We start from the raw sequence: 15285 nt of genomic DNA, 5'->3' as shown, positions 1-15285 counted from the left end.
ACACTTTTGTCATATGGCCACATGGCCGGCCTGCTCTAGACCAATTTCTCGACCACATCAATTCCATACACCCAGCCATCAGATTCACCATGGAAGTCGAAAATGATGGCAAGCTACCCTTTTTGGATGTCCTAATCAAAAGGAGACCTGATGGTTCAATGAGCCACTCTGTCTACAGGAAAGCCACCCACACGGATGCTTATCTAAAACCGGATTCCCACCACCATCCATCCCAGAAGAATTCCCTCATCAAGACTCTATATCATAGAGCCCAATGCATCTCCGACCATGAACACATTTCCAGTGAACTCAAACACGTACGCCAAGCTCTTAAGGATAATGGTTACTCCGACTACACAATCCGCAAAGCCATCACTCCAACCATCAAGAAGGATCCTGTTGAGGAGCCTTTCAAGACCATCACCTTACCCTACATTGCTGGGGTCACAAAAAAGATCTCCAAAATCCTGATTAAACACAAGATCCAGGTCCGATTCAACACAGTACATAAAATCCGTGATCTGGTCCCGTCTGTAAAAGATGTGGTTCCAGACATACAGTACCCTGGCGTCTACAAACTAAGTTGCCTCTGTGGTAGCAGTTACATTGGAGAAACCAAACGACATGTCTCGGACCGCATCCGTGAACATAAGGCAGACCTGAAACACGGTAGGACAAACACCTCAGCCGTGGCAGATCACTGTTACAACTCAGTGGGCTCACATGATATTGACTTCTCCAAGACAGAGGTTCTCTGCAAGCCATCTGGCTATCATGAGAGATTCGTTCATGAGGCGATCCACATATACAAACACAGAGACAATTTCAACCGAGAAGATGGATTCTGGCTTAGCAATCATTGGAAGGATGTAATAAACCATTTCGGATCTTAACTGATTGTGTTCACGTTTACGGTGACTTTCAGACCGCGTTCCACTCACTGGCATGGTGCAGTGTGCAGAGTAATGTATGGTGTCGTAATTGTATAGTAAACATATAGCAGTGTGATACACATTAGGGTGGGTAGAATAATACATAGTGTTATATTAAAATGGATAAGGCAGCAACTGCAGCAGCAGCAAGTGCAGCAGCAGCAGTAACAGCAGCAGCAGCAACTGCAGCAGCAGCAGCAACTGCAGCAGCAGCAGAAACTGCAGCAGCAGCAACTGCAGCAGCAGCAGTAACTGCAGCTCCCTTTGATGCTGTTAATCCTGCATAATGCACATGCATATGCAGTACTAATCACATTCCTGCATTTCCCATAAATATGCTAAATTCCTTTTGATATGCAAATTCCTTTGTCAATGCGCCCAGCTTATATATATGCTCCAAGCTCGTGTGCTGTTTCATTCAGACTCTGTCGCCTCGACGGACCTGGTTTTCACCTGAGGACGGCTGCTTGCGTTGTGGCCGAAACGTCGTGAGAATTGTTTTATTATGTTTTATTTTTATTATTTTATTACTTCCCTTCTACGTGACTTTACCGAAAGAACCAAGAAGATGAATCCCTGCAGTCACGAAAGCTTTAAATCGAAACCTACATAGTACTTACTTAAGATTGCCGTGGTGAGGCCTAGTCCCGTGCAGAGCCCCCGGTCTCGCCTAGATTGCCCAGCCGGCCGAGGTGGCACCTTGGCAGGCTGGGGGCTGGGCCACTACCCCCGCCCCCCCCCACCAACCCCCCGCCCGCGCTACAATAATACTATCTAAGCGCTATAATATTAGAATCTACCAACCCTATAGTAGTAAGTGCACACATTGGGGTGGGGGGGAATTTACGGAGCAGCGTGAGGAAATAATTAAATAATAAGTTGCGATAACTTGCTAATTTAACTACTTTAAAGTTGACGGATGGGAAAATAGTGCTGGCTCACCACGAGGCTTATGGCATGCTACCTGGCAACACCGTTTTGAGACTAGGCTCAAAAGAAAGCTTTCTCTGGTGTGAACCAATCAGTTTCAAAGACAATGCATATATTATCAGAGGATGTTTTTTGTTTGCATTCTGACCACAAGTGTTGTGGTTAATGCAGACATGATTCCTTGTAAAAGGTTTCAGTTTGGTGTTTAAACATCTCAACACCTGTTTTGTTGCCAGAAAAAAGGGGAAAACCTATTGTCGTATTTGACATGTATTTGTCTTTTTGAGAATCCAATGGATGTGTCTTTACAGCATTCCCTCGTTATTCACGAACTTGCTATCTGCGATTTTTGCTATTTGCGAATCACATCTGGAACTCTACACGACTGCATCTAGAGAAAAAAAAAATTATGAGATAAAGTGATGTATGTAATATCTTATTTATGTATTTACCACAGGGTTTTTGTAGGTCAATATCATTATCCACGAAATTAACTATTCACGAGCATCTCCACGTTACCATAGGGATTAACGATGGAGATACTGTTGAATGATATGGATTTGCATTTATTGAGCACTTAATGGCCCCAGCATCTCATAAAGCGCCTAATATCCACGTCTCATCTCCAATACCCAGCTGATGTTTTCTTTTACTGGCCTAGGGACCCCCCCCCCACCTCCAATGGTGGCGATTGTCCCTGCGCGGCATATGGTCATTTAGAGCATGACCCTGACACACATGGCCTTCTGTTTTGTGAATAAGGCCACAGGATCTGTAGCGTCCCACTCTCACCCAGGCGGCGCGACAGAAGGCGAACCACGTGGATGCGTGGACATGTGCAGGTTAAATTACATGATTATAGCCTGTTAAAAAAAACTAAGCAGACTTTGACGTGACACGGTAGAAAAGTCGATGGCCGATGGAAGAGGTTGGCGGGGGAGTGGCAACTCCGATGAGCCCGGTTGGTTATGTATTGTGTGCGAAAGAAGTTCGATATACACACATATGGGGGGAAGATTTTTTTCACAAGGGTCAACTTCAGCGGAGATGGAGCAGCGAGGTGAACTCGTGTGTGGATCGTGTCTTCGCAGGACAGTGGGGAGTGGTGAAAACATGGGAGGCTTTCATTCAGCAGTAGATAGATCATGGCTAATGATGATTCTCTTAATGGTTCAACTGTATTCTTTTAGTTATAACTGGCTAAATAATAGTCGACTCAGCACAGTCATTTTTGCATGAAAGGCTTTGGGTCGAATGCAGGTCAACACGAATAATAATAACACGTTAAAACGTGCAATTATTAAAATGTCCTTTGGCCAGGAAAGCCCCCATTTACTCACAACACTCAGGGAGGGTATCGCTGAGATAAATGAGAAAATGTACAGCGGCGTTATTTCCCCATGCTCACTTGACGGTGTTAAACGAAAGTTTTAAGTGGGTTTTTTTATCTTGAGAAAATTTTCACAGGGGAGATGTTTCCTTTGTCATTGTGAAGATGATTACTACTGCTGTATCGTACTTCTTGACACCCAGGAGACTTTTAGAACCAGACAGAGACGAGGATTCTTACTTGAGGCTGCTTGCCGTTTATTTACACTCTTACACACTGTTCACCCGCTTACACCCGTTATGGCGCACGTCAGAACTCTGTCCTTTACGCGGACATCCCTTCAGCTATCCCCTGTATAGCTCCCCGTTGTCTACCCTCTCGTCTGCTTGGGCGGGGATCATCCATCACTGCCCGGCGATGAGGTGAGACCTCTACATCTCGAGCCCTTCTTTGGCGACGCCTGGGATGTCGTTCACGCAGGCGCTCGCTCCTCTTCCAACGGCGACCCCGCCGTCGTCACGGGGTCCCCCTTAAGTACCCCTTGGCGGCTCCTCCCCCTAGCTCGGCCCCGCCTTCATTCCCGAAGGTACCCCCCCGCCCCCCTTACAGCACCCCCCGTGACGTGACATCATCCTCCGCTGTCAACTGGCTCGCACCTCCCTGTGTGCGCCCTCTCATGGTTGCTCATTCTACTCCTCTACACTACTACCAAGTAGACTCTCCGCGCTCATGACGGGGAGGACGGCCGTGAATAATTCAAAATCGAAGATAATCCAAAAATAAAAACATTCCAACGGTTTTCTATGCAAGAAACCACGAATATTAGGTATACATTGTGTTTAAGTTAAGAAAATTTTGTTTGCTAATGAACAAATAAAAATTTGCAGTAAAGAATCGAGCAACCGATACACGTACTCAGTGATGTCACTTTCCTGCTCCTGCGCAGAAGACAGCAGCAGAGCCACACCAATCAACATCAATCAAACTTTGCCCACTGTTGTACAGATATGCAACTACTGTAGTGTAGAGCCGATCGGAGCACATATTAGTTACGTTTAAGCACGTGACTTGTAATACACATTTACAAGAATAACAATGTATGAGAGTTTTTGGATGATTAATTTGGGCTTAAGGGAATATCCATGAGTTATTAATTTATGTCAAAATCTCGGTTCAACCGCACACGGATAATCAAGAGTATCCTGTCTTATTATATTTGGACAGAGGAACCCCTCCCCGTGTCCTCACGTAAAGCCGCTCAATGACATCTTCCTATGATGACAACGAATACAGCAGCAACTCGAGCAGCACTAACCTCAACAACTACAACAACTGCCACAGCCACAACTGCCAACTGTTTGCAACTAAATTAGCGAACTTGTTCCCATCATGATTTGCATAGAATCTAAATATCTCTAATGGAATGATGATAAAAAAAAATAACGACTTGGAAGAGTTGCTTGCCACAGTGGCAAAATGTTTACTCCCTTGCCTGGTATGCAGGAAGTCGTGGGTTCGATCCCGACCCTCATGTCTGCGGCTGTATATTTGGAGTTTGCATGTCTCTTTCCCCGTGTTCGCGTGCATTTTTCTCCGGGTCCTCCCACATTTATAAAACGTACCTTTAGAGCATTTGGATGCTATACATTTCCACGAGATAAGCCACTTCTGGAAAAGAGCTTTCTAGCTCAATGGGCCTAAACTGGTGAAATAAATAAATATTTGGTTCACTGGTGATGATACGTTGGCCTTTGGTGCATGATAGTCATCTGACGAGGTTACATTCTCCCCCTTAAAAAAAACGGAGGTAAAAGACAAAATGAAATTAATTGTCCGGCAAATGCCTGATACCTTATGAACAGAAAAAAGGCCTGCCACTGTACGTTCTACGACATGTAATTGGCACTGCGGCTTGCACACAAAACGTCATCTTAAAGCCCCCGCGTGGGCGGCTCGGGACGATGTGGGAAGGAGCGTGGAGATGAAAGTGGAGTGGCGGAAGGGGACGGTGGGGGCGGAGCCGCGACGGTGGCTGTGTCACCATGGCACCTTCCCGGATGTTCTCAGGGTTCCAGTTAACGTTACATCATCCCGTTTCCAAAATAATTTGAAAAACCGATTTTTTTTTTTAAACGTTCCATTGATCTAATATTCTGCTCATTTGAAAGCCGAGTCTGATATCCCGTGATCGAGTAAAATAACAAGTGAATTGGTGTTATCCATTATATCACCAATTTAACGAGCCTTTGAATACTTAATAACCGATTAAGATCCTTTTGGAAGTATATTTTAATATGTGCTCAAATTTAACAGTTTTCTTTCACTCAACACTGCACCATTGTTTTAACCTATCGCTACAAAAGGAATGCAAATTGTTTGTTCTCACGAAAACACATTAAAGATTCATCGCAGTCTATTTCATTTACTTCAAAGTAAGAATGTATTTGGATGCCTCATTAGGAGATGGCAACAAAAAAAGCGATTGCTTTGCAGAGTTTTAAAGCATTTCCCTCTGTTTCACATGCTCATCGGGCTCATCAAGGGTACACCATGAGGGCGTGCAATTGACCCTTTTGGCGGTACCCCGGGGTACCAAATAATACAAAATGGCTAAGTCAATGAAATATTTTATTTCTGGGACACTATTTTTTACCAGGGGTGTACTTCACTCCGCGACTGCGGTACCAATCAATCCGAAATCAGTGCTAATCCACGATGTCAAAACGCAGCGAGGACGATTGCGCTGAAACCCTGAACGCTCGTATGCACCAGTTGATTGGGTGGGATCTTGATGATTGGGAATCCAGGCCATTATTTACCTTTCTCATAGCTCTCGATGAGATCGATGACTTCAAAAAGACTTTCGAATCTAACTTCATCGCGACTAGCTGGGAGAAGCACATCCTCGCGTTCATGTCGAGCGCGTCAGCATCAGCGGCGGGAGCGGCATCCCCTGTGGCAGGTGCCACTTCGTCGGTGGCAGACTCGTCATCTTCGGCGGCAGAAGCAGCGACATTCGTGACGGGCGCATCATAGGCTTCTGGGACGGCGTCCTCCCGATTGTCCATGTTATCGAGCATCGAAAGCGTTCGATGGGCGGTGTTGGTGGTTCGTAGCAGACCGTGCCTCGTCGCATTGTTCGTGAACGGTGCAATCGCAAGATGACGGCGTTGCAGCATGTGATCACCAAGCTGGGTCAAGAAACGATTAACAAGATTCAGAACGATTGGGCATCGATGGAGACCATCCAGAACGGATCGGAATGGCAGAAATCTGAGGGGATTATGATTAACATGATCCAGTCGGGGCTATCGGAAATTTTGATTTGTTCGATCATCCCTGTTGGCGGTTACAAAGTCACGCGTCTACGCAAGGTCCTCAAAGATGGACTCGACACTCTTCATACGCGACGTGCTCCTGCGGTCCCACATCACGCGCTTGCCGATGCTGATCTCGACGCCATCAAACGGGACTCCAAAATATGGGAGGTTGAAGATGGCTTTCCCTGTGCTCATTGACGACCCAAATAGTACCTCATCGAGCCGAAGATCACGTGGACCGAACTCATTCGGCGATACAAGGTCAAGATGGAGGCCCAGGACTGTTGTGTCGTGTCCTTTTCAAGATAGATTCAGTACGTACACATGTACTATCCCGGTTTTAGCTTGACGCGCACAGCCTGAGACGTTGGCGACTGCTGTGTTCGAATCGATATCCAGCTCGAACGCAAGGATCTTCTGGATGATGAACGTCAACGCCTACTGCTGGAGAAGAATATGCATCTCGATGCTGCCGTCGGCCAGTGCAGAACGGTGTCCAAATTCAGCAAGGAGTACATCAAACAACACGCTCCTGATTAGAAAGTCCCCGACACCGTCATTCCGGAACACTACAACAACAACGACGCAGCCGGCGTCAACCTGAGCGGACTGCCGTCGGTGCAGGAATCGAACGGCCTTCCCACTATTCAGAGTCAGATTGAGGATTTTGGCGGTAGCTTCGCCATGCCGCACTAGGGTCGCTTTCGCCCGTCCGCGGATTACTTCAATTCCAACCTGATGGTCCAGAACTTCGTCCCAGCAGACATCACGAGCCGTGTCAACAACGTCATTTTCTACGACGAGCGCGCAACATGGAAAGGATCCAGACGCACTGTGCAGCCTCTCCTTCGTGTACCACGTGAAGTTGCTCACCATGAAAATGGCCCGCATGATGCCAAGCACTTTGATCATTATTCTCGACAACTGTGTCGGCCAAAACAAGTGGCAGCTGGTGATGATGTTCTTTGCGATGCTGTCGCTATTGTTCTACAGCAAAGCCGTTCTGCTATACTTCATACCAGGGCACTCGCACAACCAGGCCGATCGGGTCGTCGCATGGTGTCGCAATGCGATGAAAGGTAAAAACTTTTACACCCCAATGAACATCGTGCAGGCCGTCGACAGCATTAAGGCGACATTAGTTAATTATCGCGATTCCAAACGCCCATTTTATACAGGCTGGGACGCGATTTTGAAAAAAACACTTCAAGCAGATGCCAACTCGCTACACGTTCAACTACTTTCTTGAGATCGATGAAGGGCTCATTAACATGAGACGCCTCAGCTCGACGCCTGACAGTGAGGTCGTCCACGTCCCGCTGATCAAGCAGGAGAATGTCGGACTTGTCCGTAGGCACGATCGAGCAGTGGACGTTGCAATCAATCCGTTTCCAGACGGCTCCTGGCGGCAGCCTGACGATGAAGAAATTGCTATCGCTCTCATACCTGCCATATTACCCGGCAATCACGAGCGAGATCAGCTCGCAAATCGACGATCCGACTCAGCAAGCAGTCCCCATCCGCTCGAACAAACGCCAGCTTGTTTCGATTGAAGCAATGGTGGACCCGGACACCGCTGCGGCACCAAAGGCGAAACCTGGGCGTCCCAAGAAGAAAACGGGCATCGCTCCGGGGCAGAAATCGATCCTGTCCTTCTTTGCCAAGCAGCATAAAAACATCCGTTATCGAAAAATTATACTTTGAATTGTGCATCGTGTACAGCTCGTCGAGATGGGTCGATTGCCGCATCGCTGACCATCAACAGACTAAAACTGACTGCATCACGGACATTATGCGAGAGCCGGGGTACTATGGTACCCCGGGGTACCGCCATAAGGTTCAATTGACGTTCATAGGGTGGGATCACGTGATTATTATCAACCAGGGTGCCCACGGCTGGCCGCTCGTTGTTGAGGCATTTGTCCAGCAGCGGATTTACAGAGGGATGTCGAAAATGTGCTGCGGTCCAATAGCCGAGCGTGCGGCGGCATTTGCACACAAACAGCTGGAGGGGGAAAAAACAACCCCGTTTGCGGTGCAAAGTTGATGTAACGCCGCGGTAAACGCAAGCTCAAAAGCGGTGCGTCCTTGTTGAGAGTGGAATTGCTGGTTAATTGTGAGCAGGCCGCGTGGTGTGCCACTCCCCACGTGGTGTGCCGCTCGCCACTGCCCACGTGGTGTCCCGCTGCCCACGTGGTGTCGCGCTGCCCACGTGGTGTCCCGCTGCCCACGTGGTGTCGCGCTGCCCACGCAGCCTGCCGCTGCCCACGTGGTTATTCCACGTGCCGCTGCCTACGTGGCGTGCCGCCGCGTGCCGAGTCGGTCCCCGACCTCGCGTGCTGTGTGCCACTTTGAGGCGGTGGTTGCGTCGTCCCCTTTGCTACAATACCGGCGAGCACCAAACGTCTGCTGCGCCCCGGGCTCCTGCCAAATGACTGTGAAGCTAAATATTGAATCAGGCACCTACAAAACATCTCTTTTCGTGATACTGCGCGTGGAACAAAACACTCCTGCGGTGGGAAGCCAGCAGATGCCCCCGGGTGTGGCTGTCATATTCCCAGCCCCCCACCTCAGACAGGCTGTCCCAGTGCAGCGCCCTAAGCTCTTGTGAAAATCTGGGTCTTTGTCCCGTGTTTCAAATTGTCTGGCGTCGTGTGGCGACCACTGATAGGGGCAAAAGGTGTGGCTACCTGGCAGCAATAAACCAGGTGAGTGGTTAGAGCAGGGCTGGCAACCTGCGGCTCTGCGGCTGCCCCCATGCAGCTCTTTGGCTATGGAATGCCTCGTGATGACAAAATGTACAAGAGGCAAACTGTACTGTTATTCCCTCACCTATTTTGTTTATTTGAGTCGGAATTTTGTTTGTCATCTGCTGCCGCGTCTGTGTGCAAGTGAGCTCTGCGTGTGATGCGGCCCTTGAACTATTTTGGTCAAAGACAAAAACAACAGAAAAATGTCTCTCCTCCTTCTTCTTTGAACAGTTGCCGACCCCTGGCTCCGAGTGACCGCGGCAGGGAATGTCCCCCGAGTCTGCACGCCAACGTGCACCGCCTTCACCTTTCGGGGGTTATTTGACCGGTGCAAATTGGTGAAGGCGAGGATCGAAAATGTACAGAGACCCCCCTGTACTTGTACTGCCCTCTGCTGCCCACCACGTGGCCCTGAAGCAGCAGCAGCAGCAGCAGCCGGTAGCACCTGGGCTGTGAATGGAGCTCGCCCCATCCCGCTTCACATTCGCCTTCCTACCCCCCCATTGCCCATTCCACCAACCACAGCAAATGGGATTCATATAACTTCATCACCTTCCGAATAATCCTCATCTACGAGTCACATAATCATGATTCACGTCCCCCCGTGACTTTCATTATCGCTTTATTCACCTTTCGTGAAGAACCAATCGCATTTCTGAGCTTTTGCAATTAGCCCCCCCCCCCCCCCCCCCCCACTATGATGGAATTAAACAGTTTAGCGGCCCGAGCCAAAGCAAGTAGTTACATTGACGGGCGGAAATCGATTTCGGCGCGATTTATTTTCGCTGCTGGCGAGACGAAATCTCAGTGTTCCGAGGCCACCACCGCCACCGCCGCTGCATGAGAACAACGGAGGAGTGGAGGGAGTGAGAGAGGAGTGAGCGAGGAAGCCCTTTGCCCCGCAGAGGGACGCTACAGACTGGACAACGGCAGCAACGGCAACGAGCTGCGTGGGTAGAGCGGGGCTGGAGCTCACCGTGCAGCTGATCTGCTCCTGATAGTTTTTATTTTGGGTTAGAGCGCGTAAATACACAAATGTCGTCGCTAAATGCCCCACCACCCCACACAGCCAATCGGTAAGGTTTGTCACATGAACAAAACTTGCCAGTTCGTTACTAGTTCGGCACACCGGTGTGTTGGAGAGTAATATTTACACTTCGAGTACGACTTTCTTTCCGGTAATTACAAGCAGCTTCATCAGGGTTAAAGGTTAAAGGGAGCTGTGGACTCAACACACGGCCGCCGCAGCCCTCAGCAGGACAAGCGGATTGAGAAACGAACAAACTCATCAGGCTGGTTGTACTTACCGGTGGTTTTACTCTCCAACACAGCGGCGTGCTGAACTACTCACGAATTGGCGCGTTTTGTTTACGTGACAAACCTTACTAATTGGCTGTGTCGGGTGGTGGCGGGTTTAACGACACCTTCATATTTATGCGATCTAACCCAAAAAAACATATATTATTGATAATATTGGTCGCGAAAGCCTACCGTGTGTTAAACTGCTTTGCTCATGTCTGCTGGGAACCGCACCTCCGGTTAGCACCGTTGGCTACGTACGGTGTGTAATAAGTTCAACATACACACAACTGCGCTCGAGACGGGTTTCCAGTCAAACCTGCACGGAAGCGTGGCTTTCGGCCCTCATTATAGAAGCTGGTTTGCACTGAGAGTGTGGCCCAGATATTGCCTTCATGGGTCAATATCCAGATATTGCCTTCGCGTAGTCACACGGAAGTGGTTTATGCGCTAATTTCATGATTCTATTGAGGAACTGGCAATGACCCTACACAAGTCATCTTCCGTATCTTCACGCGACCTACCGGGCTCCCGTAATTCGTGCTCTGCTCCGAGGTTTTTCAATTTAAGACACATTATAAGTGCTGCAGACGTTATTTATGATGGTAGTGATGATGATGATGAATGTTCGTACGTGCGAGTTTGTGTGGACAAGAAGTAATTCAGGTCAAGCCCAGGTATGAGACAATTGCTGATATTTATTATTCCCTTGGTATAATAATACTGCGTGTTTCACATTTAAATGTATACTCTGTTTATTAGTGCCTTTAGTCATCCAAATGGCAGCTTCTGCTTCAGAAATTGTCACAGTGCTGTATAACTTAAGCGGGACTGGAGAATAATCACCTCCACATTCTCGCCACATTCATCGCAGTGATGGCGACCATGATGAATGTTCGTTCACGCGTGTTTGTGAGGACAGGAAGTAATTGGCTCTACGCCACTTGATCTCATTGTATTTATGTGTTCATGAAGTGTGGGTACTGCCTGCGACCGATTCTAGGACGTCTTGACCGGCGTGGAAGAGTAGGCCAAGTAGCTCATAAAGGGGGCTCTCGGGAGCTCCCGCTCGTGGAGATTCTTCCACCAGCAGTGGCACAGGGAAGGACCTCGCAGGGCTGCACTGGGCCCACCCATGAAACTGAACTCGCGTTTTTGCTTGCCACAAGTGAACTGCAATATCTTGCTTATTTCGTCAAGGTTCATGAACCATCACAACACGATCTCCGGTCATCCTCGCAGCGGCTCTTGGCTGGCCATCAAACAAAGGTGGTCACTGCGTCGCGAGCTTTCATGGGCACTTCTGCGGCCGTCTGGAACGCTCTTCCTTCCGATATTAGGAAGCCACTGGAGCTATGCACTACCTGTCAATCCATTAATCACCTTTCCGCACCTCCGATAAGCATGATTGGCTATGTACGGTGCGAAAGAAGTTGAGCATACATACAGTGAGGGAAAAAAGTATTTGATCCCCTGCTGATTTTGTACGTTTGCCCACTGACAAAGAAATGATCAGTCTATAATTTTAATGGTAGGTTTATTTGAACAGTGAGAGACAGAATAACAACAACAAAATCCAGAAAAACGAACGTCAAAAATGTTATAAATTGATTTGCATTTTAATGAGAGAAATAAGTATTTGACCCCCTCTCAATCAGAAAGATTTCTGGCTCCCAGGTGTCTTTTATACAGGTAACGAGCTGAGATTATGAGCACACTCAACTCGCCGTGTTTGGAGGAGGAAGAATGCTGCCTATGACCCCAAGAACACCATCCCCACCGTCAAACATGGAGGTGGAAACATTATGCTTTGGGGGTGTTTTTCTGCTAAGGGGACAGGACAACTTCACCGCAAAAAAGGGACGATGGACGGGGCCATGTACCGTCAAATCTTGGGTGAGAACCTCCTTCCCTCAGCCAGGGCATTGAAAATGGGTCGTGGATGGGTATTTCAGCATGACAATGACCCAAAACACACGGCCAAGGCAACAAAGGAGTGGCTCAAGAAGAAGCACATTTAGGTTTTTAAGTGGCCTAGCCAGTCTCCAGACCTTAATCCAATAGAAAATCTGTGGAGGGAGCTGAAGGTTCGAGTTGCCAAACGTCAGCCTCAAAACCTTAATGACTTGGAGAAGATCTGCAAAGAGGAGTGGGACAAAATCCCTCCTGAGATGTGTGCAAACCTGTTGGCCAACTACAAGAGACGTCTGACCTCTGTGATTGCCAACTAGGGTTTTGCTACCAAGTACTAAGTCATGTTTTGCAGAGGGATCGAATACTTATTTCCCTCATTAAAATGCAAATCAATTTATAACATTTTTGACATGCGGTTTTCTGGATTTTTTGTTGTTATTCTGTCTCTCACTGTTCAAATAAACCTACCATTAAAATTATAGATTGATAATTTATTTGTCAGTGGGCAAACGTACAAAATCAGCAGGGGATCAAATACTTTTTTCCCTCACTGTACATACTGCCACCAGTGCATGTTGAACTTCTATCGCACCTTACGTAGCCAACCATGCTCATCGGAGGTACGGTTGGTAATAATAAGTTCAGCATCCATCCATCTACCTGTCAATCCATCAATCATCTCTCCGTCATCTCTCCGCACCCCCAGTCCACGCGGTTGGCCACGTGCGGTGCGACAGAGGTTTAACATCCGTGCATGCCCCACCGCCCGTGCACCCCCGTGTCCCGCGCCCCAGAGTACGAGCTCGAGCCGTGCAGGGACCCGGGCGTGCCGGCGCTCGGCTCGCGCCTCGGCTCGGGGCTGCTGGTGGGGGACGCCATCGTCTTCTCGTGCGACGCCGGCTACCGCCTCGAGGGGGCGGCTCGCCTCGTGTGCCTGGGCGGCGGCCGCCAGGCGTGGAGCGCCCCGCTGCCACGGTGTGTTGGTAAGGTGGTCACTTTCCCGTTGCTGGTCACGCGCACGCTCACGCACACACGGCGACAACAAGAACAGCGACTCGCAAAGAACCGCCGGGCAGTAGTGGGATGCCTATTTAAATCGAGATTGAAAACCAATTTATTTACAACTGCTTTTTGTGTTTTCATGTGTTGTCTTTCTCCCGCACCTCGGATGAGCACAGTTGACTACTTACGTGACCTCACCCAAAGAAACCTGTACTATGGATGAGATTGGTCGCGAAAGCCTACGTGTTAAACTGGTGCGAAAGAAGTTATACATTCATCCAGCACGGGTTTGGGGTTGGTGCGGTGGGCGGAGACATCTCCGCTTTCGCGGACACCCTCGCGTGTCGTTCGGCACGTTGTCCGTTGCTTCGTGCGGGGTACGCCGTTTCTTCTGCGACTGAGAAGATCCCAACACGTGGCGCGAAACGTTGGACATCGTGCCAAGCGACAGCGTGCGGGACTCCCCCCACAACACGAGGGAGGAGAGCTGCACAGGGGGACCGCCCACGCGGCGCAGATTCTGTCAGTGGAATATTTTTAGAAGGGGGGAGAGGCTTATGCTCACCTCGGTGATCTGCTCAGGTGGCAACTCCGGTGGGAGATGCACAAACCTGGTCGGTCGCATAGCAGCATCGAGGACCGGTAACACAACAGGCTCACGAGCCTGTTGTGTTTCTCACTGCCTCTCCCATAATGCAGCCTTAACCCCGTCACCTTCATCATCCTCATCATAAACACTGCGTTATAAGACAACAACGTATCGCAATTGCAATTTGTATTTATGGGAACATGCGGTGTCTGCGAATGCATTTTAAGAGTTTTAAGGAGATGGGAGATATTTTTTTGCCCATATTACATTTTCCCTCCTTCCATTCCTTGGAGACTTCATTATTGGAATTTTCCAAGGTTGCCCCATCAGCCATTGCTGATTTAGTGGCTCAGTCCCAACCCACCTTTTGTTACCTCGATCCCTTCCCTACCAAATTAAATCAAGAACATTTCCATTTACTCTGCCCATTTGTAACCAACATTTTGAATACATTTCTCAGCTCTGGTATTGTCCCTTCCACCTTAAAACTTGCAGCTGTTCCACCTCTCCTGAAAAAGATTGGCCTTGATTATGAGGTTCCAAATAATTATCGCCCAATCTCCAATCTACCCTTCCTAACCAAGGTCCTTGAAGGCCTGGTTGCCTTGCAGTTGAACCACCATTTGTCCTCTAATTACTTGCTGGCTCCATTCCAGTCTGGATTCAGGGCTGGACACAGCGCTGAGACGGCTCTGGTTAAAGTGGTGAATGACCTTTTGATCGCTGCTGACTGGCTCACCCAGTATTCTCGCTTTGCTGGATCTGAATTCAACCTTTGACACCACAGATCATGATATCTTGACTCCATCGTGACATCTTGATTGATCGTTTGCAAAGCATCATGGGGATTTCAGGAACTGCTCTCCATTGGTTCAGATCTTATCTAGCTCATCGGGAACAGTTCGTATCCATGGGAGATTTTAAATCTGCTTCCAGCCCTCTTTCATTTGGGGTTCCTCAATTATTGGCCCTCTTCTCTGTTGTATTTATGTGGTCCCAATGGGTATTTTTCTCCAATATCTCAAGCCTAAAGTTGCATTGCTATGCAGACGGCACTCAAATTTACTTGAATACTGAGTCCGATATCTCTTCGTCTGCCTCCATGCTTACTTCGGTGCTGGCTTCCATCAAAAGTTGGTTGCAACGTAACTTTCTCCAATTGAATGGTGTTAAAACGGAGGTGATTGATGCTCATTGGGTCACTCCACCAACTTCATAA

At 48.5% G+C, this 15285-nt stretch overlaps 1 protein-coding gene across 3 annotated transcripts in view; it reads left to right on the top strand.

Annotated features, from left to right (window-relative positions):
* The window catches only part of LOC133353013 (CUB and sushi domain-containing protein 3-like), a 639938-nt gene that overhangs the window by 489395 nt on the left and 135258 nt on the right, over window positions 1-15285 (top strand). For all 3 annotated transcript variants that reach the window (XM_061569078.1, XM_061569077.1, XM_061569076.1), the window contains one exon: window positions 13270-13458. In XM_061569078.1, the coding sequence (XP_061425062.1) occupies window positions 13270-13458 (189 nt within the window). The remainder of the gene's footprint in view (window positions 1-13269; window positions 13459-15285) is intronic.

The sequence above is a fragment of the Lethenteron reissneri genome, chromosome 42, assembly GCF_015708825.2.
Source record: "Lethenteron reissneri isolate LAM-NWPU_2019-01 chromosome 42, ASM1570882v1, whole genome shotgun sequence".
Classification (NCBI taxonomy): Eukaryota; Metazoa; Chordata; class Hyperoartia; order Petromyzontiformes; family Petromyzontidae; genus Lethenteron; species Lethenteron reissneri.
This window is presented reverse-complemented; position numbering and strand designations above follow the sequence as displayed.